Source organism: Sorex araneus, chromosome 4 (assembly GCF_027595985.1).
Source record: "Sorex araneus isolate mSorAra2 chromosome 4, mSorAra2.pri, whole genome shotgun sequence".
NCBI classification, from domain to species: Eukaryota; Metazoa; Chordata; class Mammalia; order Eulipotyphla; family Soricidae; genus Sorex; species Sorex araneus.
Window position 1 is genome coordinate 36,527,791 of NC_073305.1, and position 17,728 is coordinate 36,545,518.

A 17,728-nucleotide genomic window follows, 5' to 3' on the forward strand; every position below is an offset into this window, starting at 1 on the left:
GGTCCTGTGAGCATGAGAGCAGAAAGCATAGAGCAGTGGGAATTGATGTTGGAGAAATGAGAGGGTCACTGGAAACCTTGATTGCAGGGGTGTAATGGCAGAAGTCAGAGGGGTATAGGTTAAGGGAAGGTCTTACCCGGGCCAGGTTAGGCTCCCTGTGGCTGTTTGGAGAGAAACGTGAGGCCAAAAGCAAGGGCAGGAACACAGTCCTGTCCTCTAACCTGTCCCTCTAACCTGTCTTCCAACCTCTAACTTGTATATGCAGAATTGTTTGAACCATCAAGATCACCCAGGATGGCGGCCCACTGTGCATCAGCAGAGGTCCCAGGATGTTCCTCTTCTCTCCTGCCTATAGTTCCCTCCTGCACCCCTTGTGGGCCTTTTGAGCCCATGGAAAAACCAGCCACTTGTTCCAGTTCCCTCGCACTCCTCTCCCACCTGGTTCCTTCACACAAGATATGGGGGCTGCATCGGCCCTTCCTGCAAACTCAGGATGTCCCAGGTCCCTGAAGGGCAGGCGTGCGGCGTCTGACCTTGTCTTACCCTGTGCAGAGGGGGGTCTGGGGGAGAGGCAGAGTGGAGAGTCCCCTCAAGCACATAGTCGGAGGGCATGAAAGGCTCAGGAGAGGACTGGGTGGGGGACTTTGGAGTCAGGTTCCACCCAGGGAACGGAAATGGGCCAGTCTGTGGGCTGCCGCCTGGGGCTCATACAGGAAGTGCCTGTGGGGCCTCACACAGATGCACTGCAGGAATGAAAAAGTGGGGAGTTGCAGCTCCTGTGAGGTGAAACCATGGAGTGCCAAGGATGGCAGTGACATGTGATGTAAATGTCTCCCCTTGGGATGCACAGTTCTTATCCTTGAGGGAGGGGTATGGGGGTGATAGGACTCGCTCGGGTGCTATACAGATCACCTGACCCTTCTTTCACTGCCCATTGGCATCTTGTCTAGTCAATTCTGCCTTCAGTTCGATTTTCTTGCCCTTGATCAAGCTCCCTGTCCTTCTCCCCTAACCTCTTTCTTCATTTCCCAGGGGGTCTCATACTAGTGATGCCCAAGGGTTATTCCTGGCTCTGCTCCACTCAGTAATTACTCCTGGTAGGCTCAGGGGACCATAAGGGATACTGGGGATCAAACCCAAGTTGGCTGCATGCAAGGCAGGTGCCCTACCCACTGTACTATCTCTCTGACCCCTCTTCCAGCCTTTTCTAGCCCATCTACCCAATACCTCCTGCCTCCATCTGTTCTCCCACTGCACCCAGGATGTTCTTAATAAAATACAGATGACCACATTTTTTTTTACTATTTGGGGATGCACCCAGTCATGATCAGGGATAAAACCTGGGGTACTCTCATGTGCTCCAACCTCTTGAAACATCTTCCCAGCCCCCAACCCACTTATGATCCAACTATTGCTTACCATTGTCATTCCTCTTAAATTTTCTAAGTTCCATTATTGAATTTCTCTTATTTTCTCCTGTATGCTCTCTCCCAATTTTGAACAAACCCATCCTTCTGTAGTGCATCCTTTTGTGTCCTCTACTAACTTATTTTCACTTTAAAAATTAATCAAAATATATGAATGGGGGATGGCTCAAATCGTAGAGCACAGGTCTTGTATGTACAAAACGATGGGTTTGATCCCCAGCACTGCACAACCTCCTCCTGTTCTGGGTGTCCCTCTTCCACAAATTGGAGTATAATTAATATACAGTAAAATATTAATTTTACAGGGTATAGTCCTATGAGGTTTGAAAAACCCAGTTTTGTCACAAAGAAAAACCCATCTTTGTCAACCAAGATACAGATCAAGTCTGTCATCTCAAGAAATTTCTCATACTCTTTCAGAGCTGCCTTCACCAGCTCCTAACAGCTGCTAATGTTTCCCTTTCTGTGCTGTCCACTGTGTCATATAAATAGAATAGCTTTGTATGCCCATACCTTTGAGAATGGTTTCTTTGGTCCAGCATAATGCAATGGATGCATTCCTATGCTACTGGATATATCAATGGTCTGTTCCCTTTTCATTGCTAAATATGGTTCCATTATACAGATACATCACGATTTACTCATCTTTTTAGCAGCAGACAAGGCTTTTGGATTTCCTCCAGTTTTTAGAGACGATAAACAAAGTTGCAGTAAATGTTAGCATGGAGGATTTTTGAGTACATGCTAATTTTCATTTCATTTGGAAAAAAATACCCATAAGTAGGGTTGCAGTCATGTGTAACTTTATTTAAGTTACAAAACAAAACAAGGGGCTGGAGCGATAGCACAGAGGGTAGGGCGTTTGCCTTGCACGTGGCCAACCTGGGCTTGATTCCCAACATTCCATATGGTCCCCTGAGCACCACCAGGGGTAATTCCTGAGTGCATGAGCCAGGAGTAAGCCCTGTGCATCGACGGGTGTGACCCCAAAACAAAACAAAAACAAAAACCACAAAACCACTGCCAAAATGTTTTCCAGAGCTGCAGTACTGGTTTGGAGTCCTATCATAATAGGAGAAGTTGCCTCACTTCCTCACCAGCACCCGCGTTATTTATTTCTTGACATTCTACCAAGTCTGTAGTAGCAGAGCATTATGGTTTCAATTCCCACAATTTCCTTGATGAATAATGATGAGTCTGCTCATTCTGTTAAATCTTTGCTTTGTGGCACTGGAGTACAGCAGGCAGAGCCAGCCAGCCTGGCTTCAATCTCCAGCACCCTGTATGGTACTCTAGGGTACTACCAGGAGTGATCCCTGAATACAGAGCCAGGCGTAAGCCTTGACCACTGCTGGGTGTGCCCCCACCCCCAAACTCTGCTTTGTCTTAACTTCAACCAAAAAAATCGCTGCTTGTGCTCACCCTAGAAACAAATTAAATTCCTGTCTTTTGTGATTCTCCGACAAACAACATTTCTTTCCCCTTGACCTTAACCCATGAAGTTGCAATTGTTTTGTACCCTCCAGGTTTGTGTTTCTGGTCTCTCTCACACACACTCCCCTTCCCCTACATACACGCATGCACACACACACAGAGGCAGTATCTTTTAAAATTTTTTTAAATATATATACACATATATATACATATATATATATACATATATATATAGGGAACTGGAGCAATAGCACAGCAGGGAACATATTTGCATTGCCTGTGGCTGACTAGGACTTGACTCTGAGCCCCTCCAGAAGTGATCTGAGTGCAGAGCCAGGAGTCATCTCTAGACATTGCCAGCGGTGGTCCAAATAACTAAAAACTGTATGTATTGGATGCTTTAATATTTTATTTTTGTTTTTTTTTAGAAGTAGCATTTTTCTTTAATATGCCAAAACTAGTAACAAGCTGGGTCTCATTCTCCTGACCCTGAAAGAACCTCCAATGTAGCATCGTTGGGAAGGACGAGTAAAGAGAGGCTTCTAAAATATCAGGGCTAGGACGAATGGAGACCTTTCTGAGACCGCTTGAGAAATTAGATAATCAACGGGATGATGATGATGATGATGATGATGATGATGATGATGATGATGATCTCCAACTCTCATGGCAGACCTGAAATATAATTTATACAACAAATATTAAATAAAGGAATGGGGATGTGGCTCAGTGGTAAAGAGCAAGCTTTGCATGCACGAGACCTGGTTGGAACTCCACTAATAAATAAATAAATAAATTAATTAATTAATTAAACGACTTTATGATTGCTGAATACACTAGAGAGTGCAAAGAGTCATTAGAAGCAAAGTTGTGCAATCAAATGGTTGTTTGCGAATTAACCCTTTCTCCACCCAACACTCAGCGCACCTTAATGATAGCGATGTTGCTCGTGTGACTATGCTGATGACGGCGACCACAGGGGCTCCCCACGAAGGTGTAAAAGCGGAAGAGGCGGGGCCTACAGAGGAAGTGTCTACCGGGAGTTAGCGGCGGCGTCTCAGTTGCCATGGAGACCGGACAGCTCCAGAAGCACCTGAAGCCCGATTCCCGGTCCTACACGCCCCGGAGTGCGGCAAGGAGGCGCTCTCAGCACCTCGGGAGCATGCACAGCCCCATCCAGGACGCCCGGCTGTCCCCCCTCGCCTACTCAGACACGGCCCACCACTTCGCCGTGCGGCCCCGCTTCCTCACGCCGCTCCTGGAGCCGCAGATGCTGCGCCTGCGCCCCACCTCGCTGCTCTCCCAGGACATCTCGCACCTGCTCACCCGCGTGTTCCGCAACTTGTACACCGCCGAGGTCATTGGCGAAGAGCTGAGCGCGAACTTGATCAAGGCCCGTGGCAGCGAGGATGAGAGTCACGAGAAGTTCGTGGACGAACTGCAGGAGGTAAAGCGGCCCCGACGGAGGAGGGGCGCGGTGGCCACGCCTCTGACTGGGGGTCCCCCGCGCGCGCCCAGGGGAAAGCGGGTCCCCCTCGTGATTCAGTCAAGTGACCGCACCTGTCGGGTGCTGGGCGCACGGTTAGCTAGAGTTGGGACAGTGCAGAGCAAGACCATGCGGCGGGGCAGCCAGTGCTTGCTCGGGTGAACAGTGCGCCCCGGCCACACGTGGACAAAGCCTGAATCGGTAGCAGCTGCCCATCTTGATTTCTCTGCACGGTCCACGTGCTGCATGCAGAAGTAAAACGCTGGGGTGGAGTAGGAGAGGGCGGGTAGAGCAACAATTTTCCCCTGGGGATGATGATGCCAAAAAGTCACTCCCTTTGGGGTGTGCACGTTGATATCACGGCTGCAGCCTTAAGGCATTCCAGCCCTGCCTTCAGAACTCTGCACGGTCACTGTTTTTTGGGTTTTGTTTTGGTTTTGCTTTTTGAGTCACACCCGGCAATGCACAAGGGTTACTCCTGGCTCTCAGGAATTACTCCTGGCGGTGCTCAGGGGACTATATGGGATGCTGGGAATCGAACCCAGGTCGGCCGCGTGCACGGCAAATGCCCTACCCGCTGTGCTATTGCTCCAGCCCCGTATGCACAGTCTCTGGAACTGAGCACGTCCTGTTCTGTGCTGACCACGCAGACTCCGGAAAGGAAGTCTCGGGTGAGCACTTTACAGCAGTGGAGATGAATTCAGAAGGGCCAGAGTGGGCTTCCACGACACGCCCAGCGCTCCTAAGCAGCCTTTTATGGGCTGGGGTAGCACAGCTTCCCCCGTCTACCATGGAAACGTGCTGACTTGAGTCTAGTATTTCATAGTCTCAGCGTGGCCGCTTTCTTTGCTCTGAGACCAGGAGCGGCTATGACAACCCAGGCTCTGTTACTGAGTCTATACTCTGCGACCTTCTAGCCATTTCCCTCAGTGAGTCTGTTTTCACCTGTGTTAGCTTGTGTTCTGTTACGGTACTTGCGGACTTCACGGGAAGCCCAGATTCTGAACTGGATAAAGCTCTGCGATCTCACTGTTCCTGGGCCTTGGGATCTTCTACCTGCCAGGTTCGAGAGCTCTATAAGCGGCGCCTGGATGAAGTTGACATGTTGGAGAAACATATCATTCAGGCCCGGGCCCGGACCCTTGCAGAGAAGGAGCGGTGCACGCAGCAGCCCAGTCCAGAGGACCTTGGGTCCGTCATGGAGTTGCCACCAGGTGTGTCTCTTGAGGGCCTTCCTCCTCCTTCCCCACCTCTAGTCATATGCTTGGATTTGCTTTCTTGCCCCCTTGAATCTTTTTGGAGAGTGACAGAGGCTCAGACATGAGATTCCATCTCCACAGAAACACTCGGGTGGGCATGTTTCTTCTATGAACGGGCACAGAACATGCTCCCACATAACCAGCAGGTGGTCCTCAGACCAAAAGGTGGGCAATGGTGCAGTGCTTCCCTCTGCCCCTAGACTGCTGTCAGACTGGTGCTCCAGCCCACTCTTGCCCTATGTCCTTACTAGCCAGGACCCTGGCCAGGAATTCCTGTTGCACATCATTGGCAAACCTCTTATTTATCTATTTATTGTTTGGGGGCTACACCCGGTTGTGCTCAGGGCTTACTCCTGGTTCTGTGCTCAGGGATCATTCCTGGTGATGCTCAAAGGACCATATCAGGTCCTGGGGATTGAACCCAGGTCAGCCACATGCAAATCCGTGTGCCTCCCCTCTAAAGTCTCTCATCAGTCCCCAAACTCTTTTTTTTTTAAATTATTTTCTTTTTTCTTTTCTTTCTTTTTGGGTCACACCCGGCGATGCACAGAGGTTACTCCTGGCTCTGCACTCAGGAATTACCCCTGCTGGTGTTCAGGGGGCCATATGGGATGCTGGGAATTGAACCCAGGTCAGCCGAGTGCAAGGCAAATGCCCTACCCATGGGAAGCCCTGATTCTGAACTGGGTCAAGCTCTGGGATCTCACTGTTTCTGGGCCTTGGGATCTTCCACCTGCCAGGTTCGGGAGCTCTATAAGCAACGCTGTTGCTTCAGCCCCCTCCCCTGACCTTTGTTAGACTCTCTTGCTTAGCATAATTTCTTTCCCTATCTTTCATGTTCTTGGCCTTTTTTCCAAACCCTCCTGAGTTGGTCTTGGTCAACAATCTGGGTCCAGTGCAGGTTGCTCCAGAGATGCCCACCCAGACGCAAGGGACCCAGGATGGGTCTCTGTCACCATGCTAAGAGCTGATACTGTTCACAGTTAAGTCTTCCCCTGGGAGAGATACACCTCCAATAGCTTCCAGAGTCCCCAGATAATAACATTAGACTGATTTAACTGGTGCAGTTGTTATCTACATAGAGACAGATTCCAGGTGCCTTTCACCCTGCATCCTCCCATAGTCTTTCTCTTAAACATTTCTCAACAAAGCCCTCATTCTGAAAGATGGGATCTAATGTTTCCTCATGATCAGACACACATTCCATGGCACTGACTAAGTTATACTATGCTCTTCTGGTCAGGAGTCACAGGTGCATTGATCCACCACTGATAAGTCGTTGAACACAACATCATTCCACTTTGGAAACTTTCACTTTTAGAGTGGTAAGAGATACTGGACTTTTTTTTTCCTTTCTGGGTCATACCCAGCAATGCTCAGGGGTTACTCCTGGCTCTACACTCAGGAATTACTCCTTATAGTGCTCAGGGGAACCATATGGATGCTGGGGATTGAATCTGGGTTGGTGGCCGCGTGTTAGGCAAACACCCTACCTGCTATACTCACTCTACCCACAGACCAAAGCAGGGCTACCTTGTACATTTTTTGTATACTATTGCTTAGCATCAGCCATTTCTCTAAGAATCTCTTAGAATCATCACTCATTCCCTTTTTCCTTTCATTCTCCACAAGCCTTGAAAATGATCATTTTCAGAAAGGGAGAGAGTCGGACATATGGAGTTTAGTCCAGACACTGCATGATCATCTGAGCACCTTTGGGGATAGCCCTGAGCACCACTGCATGTGGCCCAAAGTCTTCCTATTGAAAGGAGTGGCCAAGAATGTTTCCTTTCCCCATGGTCTCAGGATTGGTCACTCCTGAGGGGCATGTGGGGAGTTTGGGTAGGGAGGCCGTGGTTCTCTGCAGACAGCTGAGCAGCTGAGATTTTCACAATAGCTTCCATGAAACTTCTATGAAGCCCCTACCTGGTGCTGCTGGACGATGTTGCTACTGCTGATTCCTCTGATCTCTCTCCCAATCCATCATCTCTTACACTCAAACCCTCATGTTTGGTGTATAGAGAGTAATTTTTGAACACCTGACTGAACCATGATTATTAGAGTAGACCAAGCCTCGATATTCCAAAATTAAAATATGTGGTGGAGAAGTGTACATTCTTTTTCTGACTGGCCTGTACCCTGGGTCCTCGGGAATTTCCAGAGGCAAAAGCCATTTGAGGCGCTGTCTTGGCTATTTAGATGCATAGTAATACTTTGATATTAATGTATTAATATAAAATATTATCAATATTTATTTGTTATTATATAATTGTTGGGCTGAATCGATAGCACAGTGGGTAGGGCATTTGCCTTGCATGTGGCCGACCCGGGTTCAATTCCTCTGTCCCTCTTGAAGATCCAGGCAAGCTACCCAGAGTATCCCGTCTGCATGGCAGAGCCTGGCAAGCTACCCATGGCATATTTGATATGCCAAAAACAGTAACAACCAGTCTCACAATGGAGACGTTACTGGTGCCCACTTAAGCAAATCGATGTATATCGGGACAATAGTGCTATAGTGCTACAGTGCATATAATTGTTATCTATCAAATAATATTAAATATTATTTGATAATATCAAATATCAATATGTTAATATCAAAGTATTAATGACATGGTTTAAATCAGAGTATTAATGTGCATGGTTTAAAAACATCAGATGGAAAAAAAAAACCCAAACATCAGATAGGAGCTGGAGAGATAGTACAGTGGGTAGGGTGCTTGCTTCCCATGTAGCTGACCCAGGTTTGGTTCCCAGCACCCCATAATGGTCCCCTGAGCCCTGTAGGGAGTGATCCCTTAGCACAGAGCCAGGACTGAGCCCTGAGCACCTCTGAGAGTGTCCCCTAATCCCCCAAAAAGAATCTGTTGAAGAAAATCCTTGCCTTTACCTCTCCCAGTCTGTTCTCTTGTGAAAATTGACTTTTTATAGCTTTATTTATTTTATTTTTTATATAGCTTTAATTATTATTATTATTATTATTATTATTTTTACTTTTTGGGTCTTACCCAGCAATGCTCAGGCATTACTCCCGGTGCTGCTGCAGTGCTTGGGAGGCCAGTGGGATGCCTGGGATTGAACCTGGGTTATCTGCATGCAAGGCAAATGCCTTAACTGCTATACTGTATCATTCAGCCCCTGCTTTAATTCTTGATACCTCTAAATAATGTCTTTGCTACTGCTTCTTGGCTGATCCACCGTAGAGATGAATGATCACTTCCTCAATGAAGAGAGGTTTTTTCCCATTGGCAGTGGGTCGACTGGGGGAGGGGTTGGCTCATCTGTCTGGACTTGCCTGGCTAGACTGACTTTAAGCTGTAGTCCAGCTGGATTTGACCCCTTGCTGCAGCTTGGACTTAGATCTGCTTCATGTGGATTCCTGCTGGGGTCCAGGATGAAAGCGCAAGGGCTCTTCTCCGGGCAGGAAGCCTTCCTACGATGCTGACAAAGACCGAAGAGGGAAGACTCAGCTGTGAGAGCACATGTCAAACCCTTGCCAACATCTGTTTGCCAAAGTACACACCATGGCCAAATTCAGGATTGAACACACACACACACACACACACACACACATACACACACACACAATCTTTAATAATAGGAACAGGATGTGAATGCAGAGAGAGGAGAAGGAACCTGATCCACCATGACCCCCTTAGTTCTAATTTGCTATAGACCTCTTCATGATTAACATTATTTAAGCTTGAATAACCTCAGCACATAGTATTGCCCAAGAGTGAACCTCTTTTAAGGGCCTGGTAAATACTGGGTAACTAGATGCTTCAAAAGAGTTCTGAGAATTTGTGCTAGATGGTTTTAACTAAAAGGAAGAAGGAAGTTTGGATGCAGAAGCCTAAGCATCCATCTGACGTGATACACTTTGTCCTCCTCTATAGTGAAAAATATCTTCCCATGGTACGTGGACAGTGATCTGCTACAGAAGCATCATCTCATCTGCCCACAGGACTACCACAACTACCCGGTGCCATTCTGCTCTGCACCCAAAGGTGATGCTTCTCTCGGAGTCTCTGAGCCTGTTGGGGAGTGACTTAGGAGCAGGACTGCATTGGCCTCTCTTCCCCTTTGCCTACCTTTTGATTGTTTCCCTTCTCCTTTCTTATGATAGTGGCTGTGGGAAGAATCAAATCTGAGCAGATTCCTAACCATTCCAGACTAAAGTCTTAACTCCTCCATGGGGCATGATACTCTTGTCAGCTGCCCAGGAGAGTGAAATAAAAAAAAATATGGTAAAAGATGTTGAATGAACCAAGAGAGGAATTTTCTGAAGATATAAATAAGGGAGGAAGTTCCTAATGGAATCAGAACATAGACCTAGGGCTGTCTCCTACCACATGTAGGGAAAAAATACAATATTTCATTTTTTAGGTATGGAAAAAATGTTAGGTAGCGTGCCTGAGAAAGCTATGCATGTATTTGTGATGTTGGGTCAGCTTCAAAGCAAGAAGTTCTGAGGATGAATGAGTGTGTGTGTGTGTGTGTGTGTGTGTGTGTGTGTGTGTGTGTGTGTGTGAGTGTGTGTGTATGTATTGGTTGGGGAGGCTAAAAACAGGGAGGGAGGTTTTTGGAAGAGTCACTGTGTAAATTCTAAGGCATATTCTAAAGGCATCAAGATCACATAATAATGGCAGGCTCTGAAGATGAGCTCAACTGAAGTTGGGATCTGGGGTGGTGACGTTAGAAGGAATTTCAGAGGGAGGGAGGTGTGGGATCTACAGACTTGAGGGTGCTGGAGAGGAAAGAGTTGCCATGACAGCTGAAAGCACATAGGGAGCAGAATAGCGTGCTGGGCACTTTGCTGCTCCCGTGTTTGACACGCACTGTTCTATGCAGAGACTAAGGATGGACTCAACCTGCAGCAAAGGTTTGCCTGATAATGTGCCAAGGAATGTGTGCTAGGACTAGTTTCACTGAATTTCTCTTAACATTGAAGGTTCTCATTTAATCTTTTTAGGATGATCTTCTAGGTGGGAAAAAGCTCATACAAACTTCAAATTTTCAGGTCAATTTATTATTGTTGTTGGGGCTACATATAATAATTCTGGGGATCACTAAGGCCAAACCTGGTCAGGGATGGAACCCTTAAATATAGGAGATATGTGCTTTGCTACTTGAGCCCAAACCCCTGTGAACTTTGTAAAAAAGATGTTTACTTACAGAGTGTGTGTGTGTGTGTGTGTGTGTCTGTGTGTGTGTGAGATGTGAGAGAGAAAGGGGGTGTGGAGGGAGAGACAAAAAGAGGGAGGAAGGGAGAGAGAAGCCTATTTTGTGTTAAATGATTGAGTCACAAGTCTGTCTCTCTCACTGGGGATTGAATCCCAGCCCTCGACTGTGAGAAGCATGTGGTCTCCTGACCCCTCTAGTTCAAGGTCTCAAGTACGTTGAATGATTTCCAGTAATAATTTATATGCCGAAGGGCAGCTACACCTGATGTAGTAAATTTGAAAGATTATGAAGAACAGTCAAGCTAACTGTGGCCTTGGCGGTTTAGTCTGGTCACCTCAGAAACATCTCCTCACCTTGGCAGAGTAACTCCAGTTTGGTTCTTTGGTACCACAGGTAGCACCATTCCTGGCTACACCAAAATGACATTTAGTTTTGAGAAAAAGTGTTCCCTCACAAAGCAAAAACTGGCCAAGAGGACTGAAGCTTCCCTCAAGAAGCTCTCAGAGAGCAAAGAGGAGTCAGATCACACCGTGAGCAACCAGACAGGGGTCTCAGCTACCAAGGCCAAAGTCAAGCCCAAAGGAAATGTCACGGTTAGTACTGAAGCCTGGTCAAGTGTGTGCAAGTGGTGGGCACGGGGCGTGATAAAGGGGAAGGAGTTCCAGGGGACACAAGAGCTTGTGTCGTATCCACAGCAAGGGAGGGGAGAGCGGCGTTGGCTGTCTCTGGGACACACACTGAACCAAGTGAGATCAGGTGGCCCCTCTACCTGTCACTGACTCTCCACTTCCTTGTCTTCCAAAGAAAGCAGGTCTACCGAGGAATAAGAGATGGATGAACCACCTGCGTATGCCGCAGAGGAAACTGGAGCGGCTTCTGCTCGCCAGAATGGAGAGTCGGAATGACTTTCTGAAAAACCCTCGTTTTTTCCCTCCTAACACTCTGTACGGGGGCACCTCTCTCCTTTTCCCTCTCAAGAACAGGGCCCGGAGAGAATTTCAGAACATTGATCAGGAACAGAGGTTTGTATTTCCCTGGCCCATTCCTGGAATGCCTGGCTCCTTAGGGTGTGGCTGGGAGCGTGCAGACTCTGATCTGGTTTGAGGACTCGAGTCAGGGCCCCGGCTGTCTGTGTTGGAATAGAGCAAGGCTTCGGGTGTGCCTTTCCACATCACCCATAGTTCTGAGTTGATGCTTTTCTGCCTGCCAGGGCCTGAAGAATTGGGGGTTCATGTTGGCTTTTCATTTGCATCTGAACAGTCTGGGTCCAATTGCACCAAATTGCTCTAGCTATGTGGTCCTTCCACCCACTTCATGGTTCTTGGATGATAAAGTTATTTGGGATTTGATCACGGGGCTCAGTGGCAGAGTGCTTGCCTTCCATGTGTGAAGCCCCGGGTTTGATTTCTGACACCACTCAAACACTTTGTTTGGTTTTTGGTTTTGGGCCGCACCTGGTGTTGCTCCTGGATTGCTCCTGACTCTGCACTTGGGAAACACTCCTAGCGGGCTCAGAGAGCGCCAGGGAATAAACCCAGGTCTGCCACATGCAAACCCAGTACTATCGCTGTACTGTCTTTCTGACCTGATGCCACCAAAAACATTGTTCCAATTGTTTTTGGTTACCTATAAATAATTAGTATAAAATGATTTATTTTGGTGGGGAAGCGGGTGGAGAGTCACACCTTGGCATGCCTAGGGCTTATTCCTGGCTGTGAGCTCAGGAATCATTCTTGATGGGGCTCAAGAGACCATATGGAGTGCCAGAGATTAAACCTGGGTCGGCTGCATGCAAGCAAATGCCTTACCCACTGCACTATCTCTTTGGCCCCTAAACTGTAACTTTTCGTAACAGATGCCTTTGACTCTATTTAAGTAATTGCTCTTATGAAAGGTTTATGATTTTCATGGTTTTATCATTTTAATGTAGTAATACTTTTACCTTTAGAGGCCTGGGGCCCCTGCTGGTGCTGCTTTTTTCCCTGCAAAGATTTGAGAATGTAGTTCTGCTCTGGCCCCGTGGTGCTGGTGACACCAGGTCACCTCGGTAGTGTTGGGAACCTCCAGGGTCACAGTCAGTGGTGTTTGGAGGCCTCCAGGACTGGGCCTGATGGTGCTTGGGGATCCATCTGTGGTTCTGGGGAGAGAACTGGGTTGGGCTATATACCAGGCAAGCACCTTAACCCCTGTACTTTCTCCTCAACCCCTGATAACGTTTCTTTATCAAACAAATGAGCTTTGTTGGGGCCTGAGAAATCGTACAGCAGGTAGGGCACTGCCTTGCATGTGGCCCACCTGGAGTCAGTTCCAGGGATCTCTCTCTCAGTTTGCCAGCAGTGATCCCTGAGCTCAGAGCCAGGAGCAAGTCCTGAGTACTACCTGGGTATGGCCCCAAAACAAAATCAAAAAAGACCTTTGTTACTAGTAAAATGAGAAAAGGCTAATATTTGCAAAACAAAAGTGCACTTATATTAAGCGTCTCTTTAACAGGTTGCTACTTAAACTTTTGGGGTCTTTTCTGTGAAACTCATAGCTCTGTGTATCTTCAAAGTATTTATTCCTGCTGCAGAATTAGCCTGTGCTCTGCTTTCGCAATGACACAAACTCCGAGAGTCACCTTGTAAATGTCTTTGACTGACAGCCTTTTTTGCATGAAGCGGTCTCTGGGAGCTGTTTCCCAGCATAAGGGGAACTGACATCCAGCCTCGCTCTCTCCTCTGCCTCTCACAGCTGTGCTGATACCCCGATATTTCTAGCTAAGCCTCCAATTGGATTTTTCACAGACTACGAAATTGGACCCGTCTATGAGGTAGGATTCTGGTTTATTTACAGGTCCTGCTGCCTCTGCTTTCTGACTTTTTAAAAAATCTTGGGGCCATAGCTGGAAGACTGCTTCATGAGTGGAGGGGAGAAGGCAGATGGAATAGAGAAGGGATCACTAAGAAAATGATGGCTGGAGGAACCAGCTGGGATGGGAGATGTGTGCCAAAAGTAGATAGTGAACCAAACATGATGACCTCTCAGTGTCTGTGTTGCAAGCCATAATGCCCAAAAGTAGAGAGAGAGTATGGGGAATATTGTTTGCCATAGAGGCAGGGGAAGGGTGGTAAAGGGGGGGTTATACCTGGGATATTGGTGGTGGGGAATGTGCACTGGTGGAGGGATGGGTGTTTGATCATTGTGAGATTGTAACCCAAACATGAAAGCTTGTAACCATCTCACAGTGATTCAATAAAATAAATAAATACATAAATACATAAATTTTTTTAAAAATTTGGGGGCCAGATGAAACTGGAGTGATAGTACAGAGGGTAGGGTGCTGGCCAGGGTTCGATCACCAGCATCGCATATGATCCCCCAAGCACCACTAGGAGTAATTCCTAAGTGCAGAGCCAGGAGTAACCCCTGAGCATTGCCAAGCATGACCCAAAAACAAGGGAGAAAGAGTGGAAGGAAAGAGAGAGGGAGGAAGGGATGGAAGGACGGACAAAAGTAAAAATCTCGGGGGCCAAAGAAAGAATACCGCAGGTAAGGCTCTTGCCTTGCATGCAGCCAACCTGGGTTTGATCCCCAGAACCTCCATGTGATCCCTGAGCAGTGTCAGGAGTAAGCCCTGAGCATAGCTAGGTGTGCTCCTGCTACAAAAAAAATTATTATGAATTTGATTTAGTTTATTTATTTTTGTGGTACCAGGGATGGAACCCAGTGCCTCACATATGGCAAGCCACATGCTCTGCCACTGAACTGTATCCCTGGTCCCTACTATGAATAAACCATACACAAAGCTATGGAAAAGACTCATGCCCTCAGTGCTTCATCAGCTATTTTCATTATACAAATCTGATGCCATCCATTCTTATTCCCCTGCCTCAACTTCTTTCTGTGTGTCTGTGTATGTTGGTACACAGGGGATTTCTAGGGAAGTCTAGTCATCCTGTCATTCTTCAGTTAAGACTGCCATAGGTATCCCCAACAGATAAAGTCTTTGGGAGTGGGGGTGCGGAAGTCATCACAGCAATACTATGATCCCAACTAATATTTTCAACTAGTATTACCAACTAATAGCTAACCAGGTATGATTTTCTTCCAGTTATTTACAGCTTTTTAAGGTGAATTTTGGGGACTGGAGAGGTAGCACAGCAGGTAGGGAACTTGCTTTGCACGTGGCCGACCCAGGTTTGATCCCCAGCAATCCATATGGTCCCCTGAGCATCGCCTGGAGTAATTCCTGATCACAGAGCCAGGAGTTACCAATGAGGATCGCAGGGTGTGGCCTAAAATCAAAGAAAAGAAGTGAATTTAGTCCCTCCCTCCCTCCCTCCCTCCCTCCCTCCCTCCCTCCCTCCCTCCCTCCCTCCCTTCCTTCCTTCCTTCCTTCCTTCCTTCCTTCCTTCCTTCCTTCCTTCCTTCCTTCCTTCCTTCCTTCCTTCCTTCCTTCCTTCCTTCCTTCCTTCCTTTTCTCAGGAACTACTGACTCTGTGCGCGAGAGTTGTCCTGGAAGTACTCAGGGGACCATGTTGTGTCAGGGATCAAACCTGGGCCTCCAGCATTGCACGTGTTCAGCATTACATGTACTCAGTGTTAGAATCAGAATTCATATTACTGCCCAACCCCCCACCCAAGCCCAGCCCAGAGTGATGCCGAAGCACAGAGCCAGGAATAAGCACATCCAGGTATGACCCCAAAACAAGCCCAAGACAAAAAGATATGAGCCGACAACTCACACAAGAGGAAACCCAAATAGAAAATATAAGACGAGATCTAACGATCATTCATTAATAGAAATGAGCATTAAAAATGACTCACCTAGGGCTGGAGCGATAGCACAGCGGGTAGGGCATTTGCTTTGCACGTGGCCAACTCGGGTTCGATTCCCAGCATCCCATATGGTCCCCTGAGCATTGCCAGGGGTAATTACTGAGTGCATGAGTCAGGAGTAACTCCTGTGCATTGCCGAGTGTGACCCAAAAAGCAAAAAAAAAAAAAAAAAAAAAAGACTCACCTGGTCAAGATCCTATGTGGTCTGTTAGAACTTAAATGTTGATATTAGTGTTTATATTCACATCATAAGACATTCCTTACCCATTTTCCATAAAATTATATATATATATATATATATATATATATATATATATATATATATATCTCGGAGAGCCTGGCAAGCTACCAAGAGTATCCCGCCTGCACGGCAGAGCCTGGCAAGCTCCCCATGGCATATTCAATATGCCAAAAACAGTAACAATAGCAAGTCTCATTCCCCTGACCCTGAAAGAGCCTCCAGTCATTGGGGAAGATGAGTAAGGAGAGGCTGCTAAAATCTCAGGGCTGGGACGAATGGAAATGTTACTGGTGCCCGCTCGAGTAAATCAATGAACAATGGGATGACAGTGATAGTGATTCACCTGTGAATAAAGAGTGGAGCCATCCATTTCTGTAACTATTTCCTGCTGTGTGTAGGACTTCTTCTGCATTCCTAATGTGTGTGTGTGTGTTTTAATTTTATTTTCAGGTACTGTGTGGTTTGCAGAACTCATAATGTTAGGGTTTCATGCTTAACACATTCCAGCACCACACCCTCCACCGGTATGTCTGCTTCCCACACTGCCCCAGTGACTAGTTATCCTAATCCCACCCCTATCCCAACCCAACCCTTTCCGATAAGCCTCCTACTGAAGACGGTTCTCAGGTCCTGTTGCCTGTGGGCTTTTGTGAGAGAGGCTATCCCGTGTCTGTCCCTCTCCTCCTGACTAACTTCACTGGCGTGTTCCTCTCCGGCTCCATCCCAGTAGCAGCAAAGTGCCTGATTTCGTCTTTTCCTCCAGCTGAGTCGTATTCCACTGTGCATATATACCACAGATTCTTTATCCAGTTATCTTTTCTAGGACACCTGGGTTGTTTTCAGATTTTGGCTATGGGGAATAGTGCTGTAACGATGAACATAGGCATACAGATGTCTCTTCTGAATAGTTTTTGGGGCCTTGGGGTTGATGCCACAAAGTGGAATTGTTGGGTCATATGGAGACCTAATTCTTTGTTTTTTGAGAAGTGTTCATACTGATTTCCAAAATTGCCGGACAAGCCAACATTCCCACTGGCAGTGAATGCGTGTCCCTTTTCCCCACATCTACTCTCATACAGGTATTTAATTTTTTTATTTTGGAAACAACCAGGATGTTCAGGGGTTATTCCTGGCTCTGCACTCAGGAATTATTCCTGGCAGTGCTTGGGGTACCTTATGGGATGCTGGAGGTTGAACCAGAGTCAGCCGTGTACAAGGCAAATGTCCTACCCGCTGTACTATTTCTCGGCCCACAGATAACTTTTGTTCTTTTTGATGTGTGCCCGTCTTACTGGTGTGAGATGAAGCCTCATTGTTGCTTTGATTTGCATTTCCCTGACGATAAGTGTTATAGAGCTTTTGTCTCCTATATTCCTAGTCATCTGTCTTCGTTCAAGAAGTTTTTGTTCATCTCTTCTCCCATATTTTTAATGGGTTGCTTGGTTGGTTTATTTTTTTTTCAATCAGTACTTTATTTTTATTTATTTATTTATTTTTCTTTTTGTGTCACACCTGGCGATGCACAGGGGTTACTCCTAGCTTTGCACTCAGGAATTACTCCTGGCGGTGCTCAGGGGACCATATGGGATGCTGGGGATCAAACCCGGGTCAGCCTCGTGCAAGGCAAATGCCCTACCTGCTGTGCTATCGCTCCAGCTCTTCAACCGGTACTTTATAAATCTTGGATATCAATCTCTCTCAGATAAGTGGTGAAAAAATATTCTCTCCCAGTTTGTGGGGTGTGTTTTTGTTCTGGTCTTTATTTCTTTTGTGGTACAGAAACTTCTTCATATGATGTAGTCCTATTTGTTAATCTTGGCTTCTGTTTTGCATTCCCAACACTTTATATCTTAAGCTGGATGATAGAGACACGCTTTAA

The 17,728-nt window shown here is 46.9% G+C and overlaps 1 protein-coding gene across 1 annotated transcript in view; it reads left to right on the forward strand.

Annotated features, from left to right (window-relative positions):
• Window positions 1-3,835: 3,835 nt before the first annotated feature.
• The window catches only part of DLEC1 (DLEC1 cilia and flagella associated protein), a 41,547-nt gene continuing 27,654 nt past the window's right edge, over window positions 3,836-17,728 (forward strand). The window contains exons 1-6 of the mRNA XM_004614624.2: window positions 3,836-4,308; window positions 5,411-5,561; window positions 9,503-9,613; window positions 11,184-11,383; window positions 11,595-11,812; window positions 13,521-13,599. Coding sequence (XP_004614681.2) covers window positions 3,928-4,308; window positions 5,411-5,561; window positions 9,503-9,613; window positions 11,184-11,383; window positions 11,595-11,812; window positions 13,521-13,599 — 1,140 coding nt within the window. The 5' untranslated portion in view covers window positions 3,836-3,927. The remainder of the gene's footprint in view (window positions 4,309-5,410; window positions 5,562-9,502; window positions 9,614-11,183; window positions 11,384-11,594; window positions 11,813-13,520; window positions 13,600-17,728) is intronic.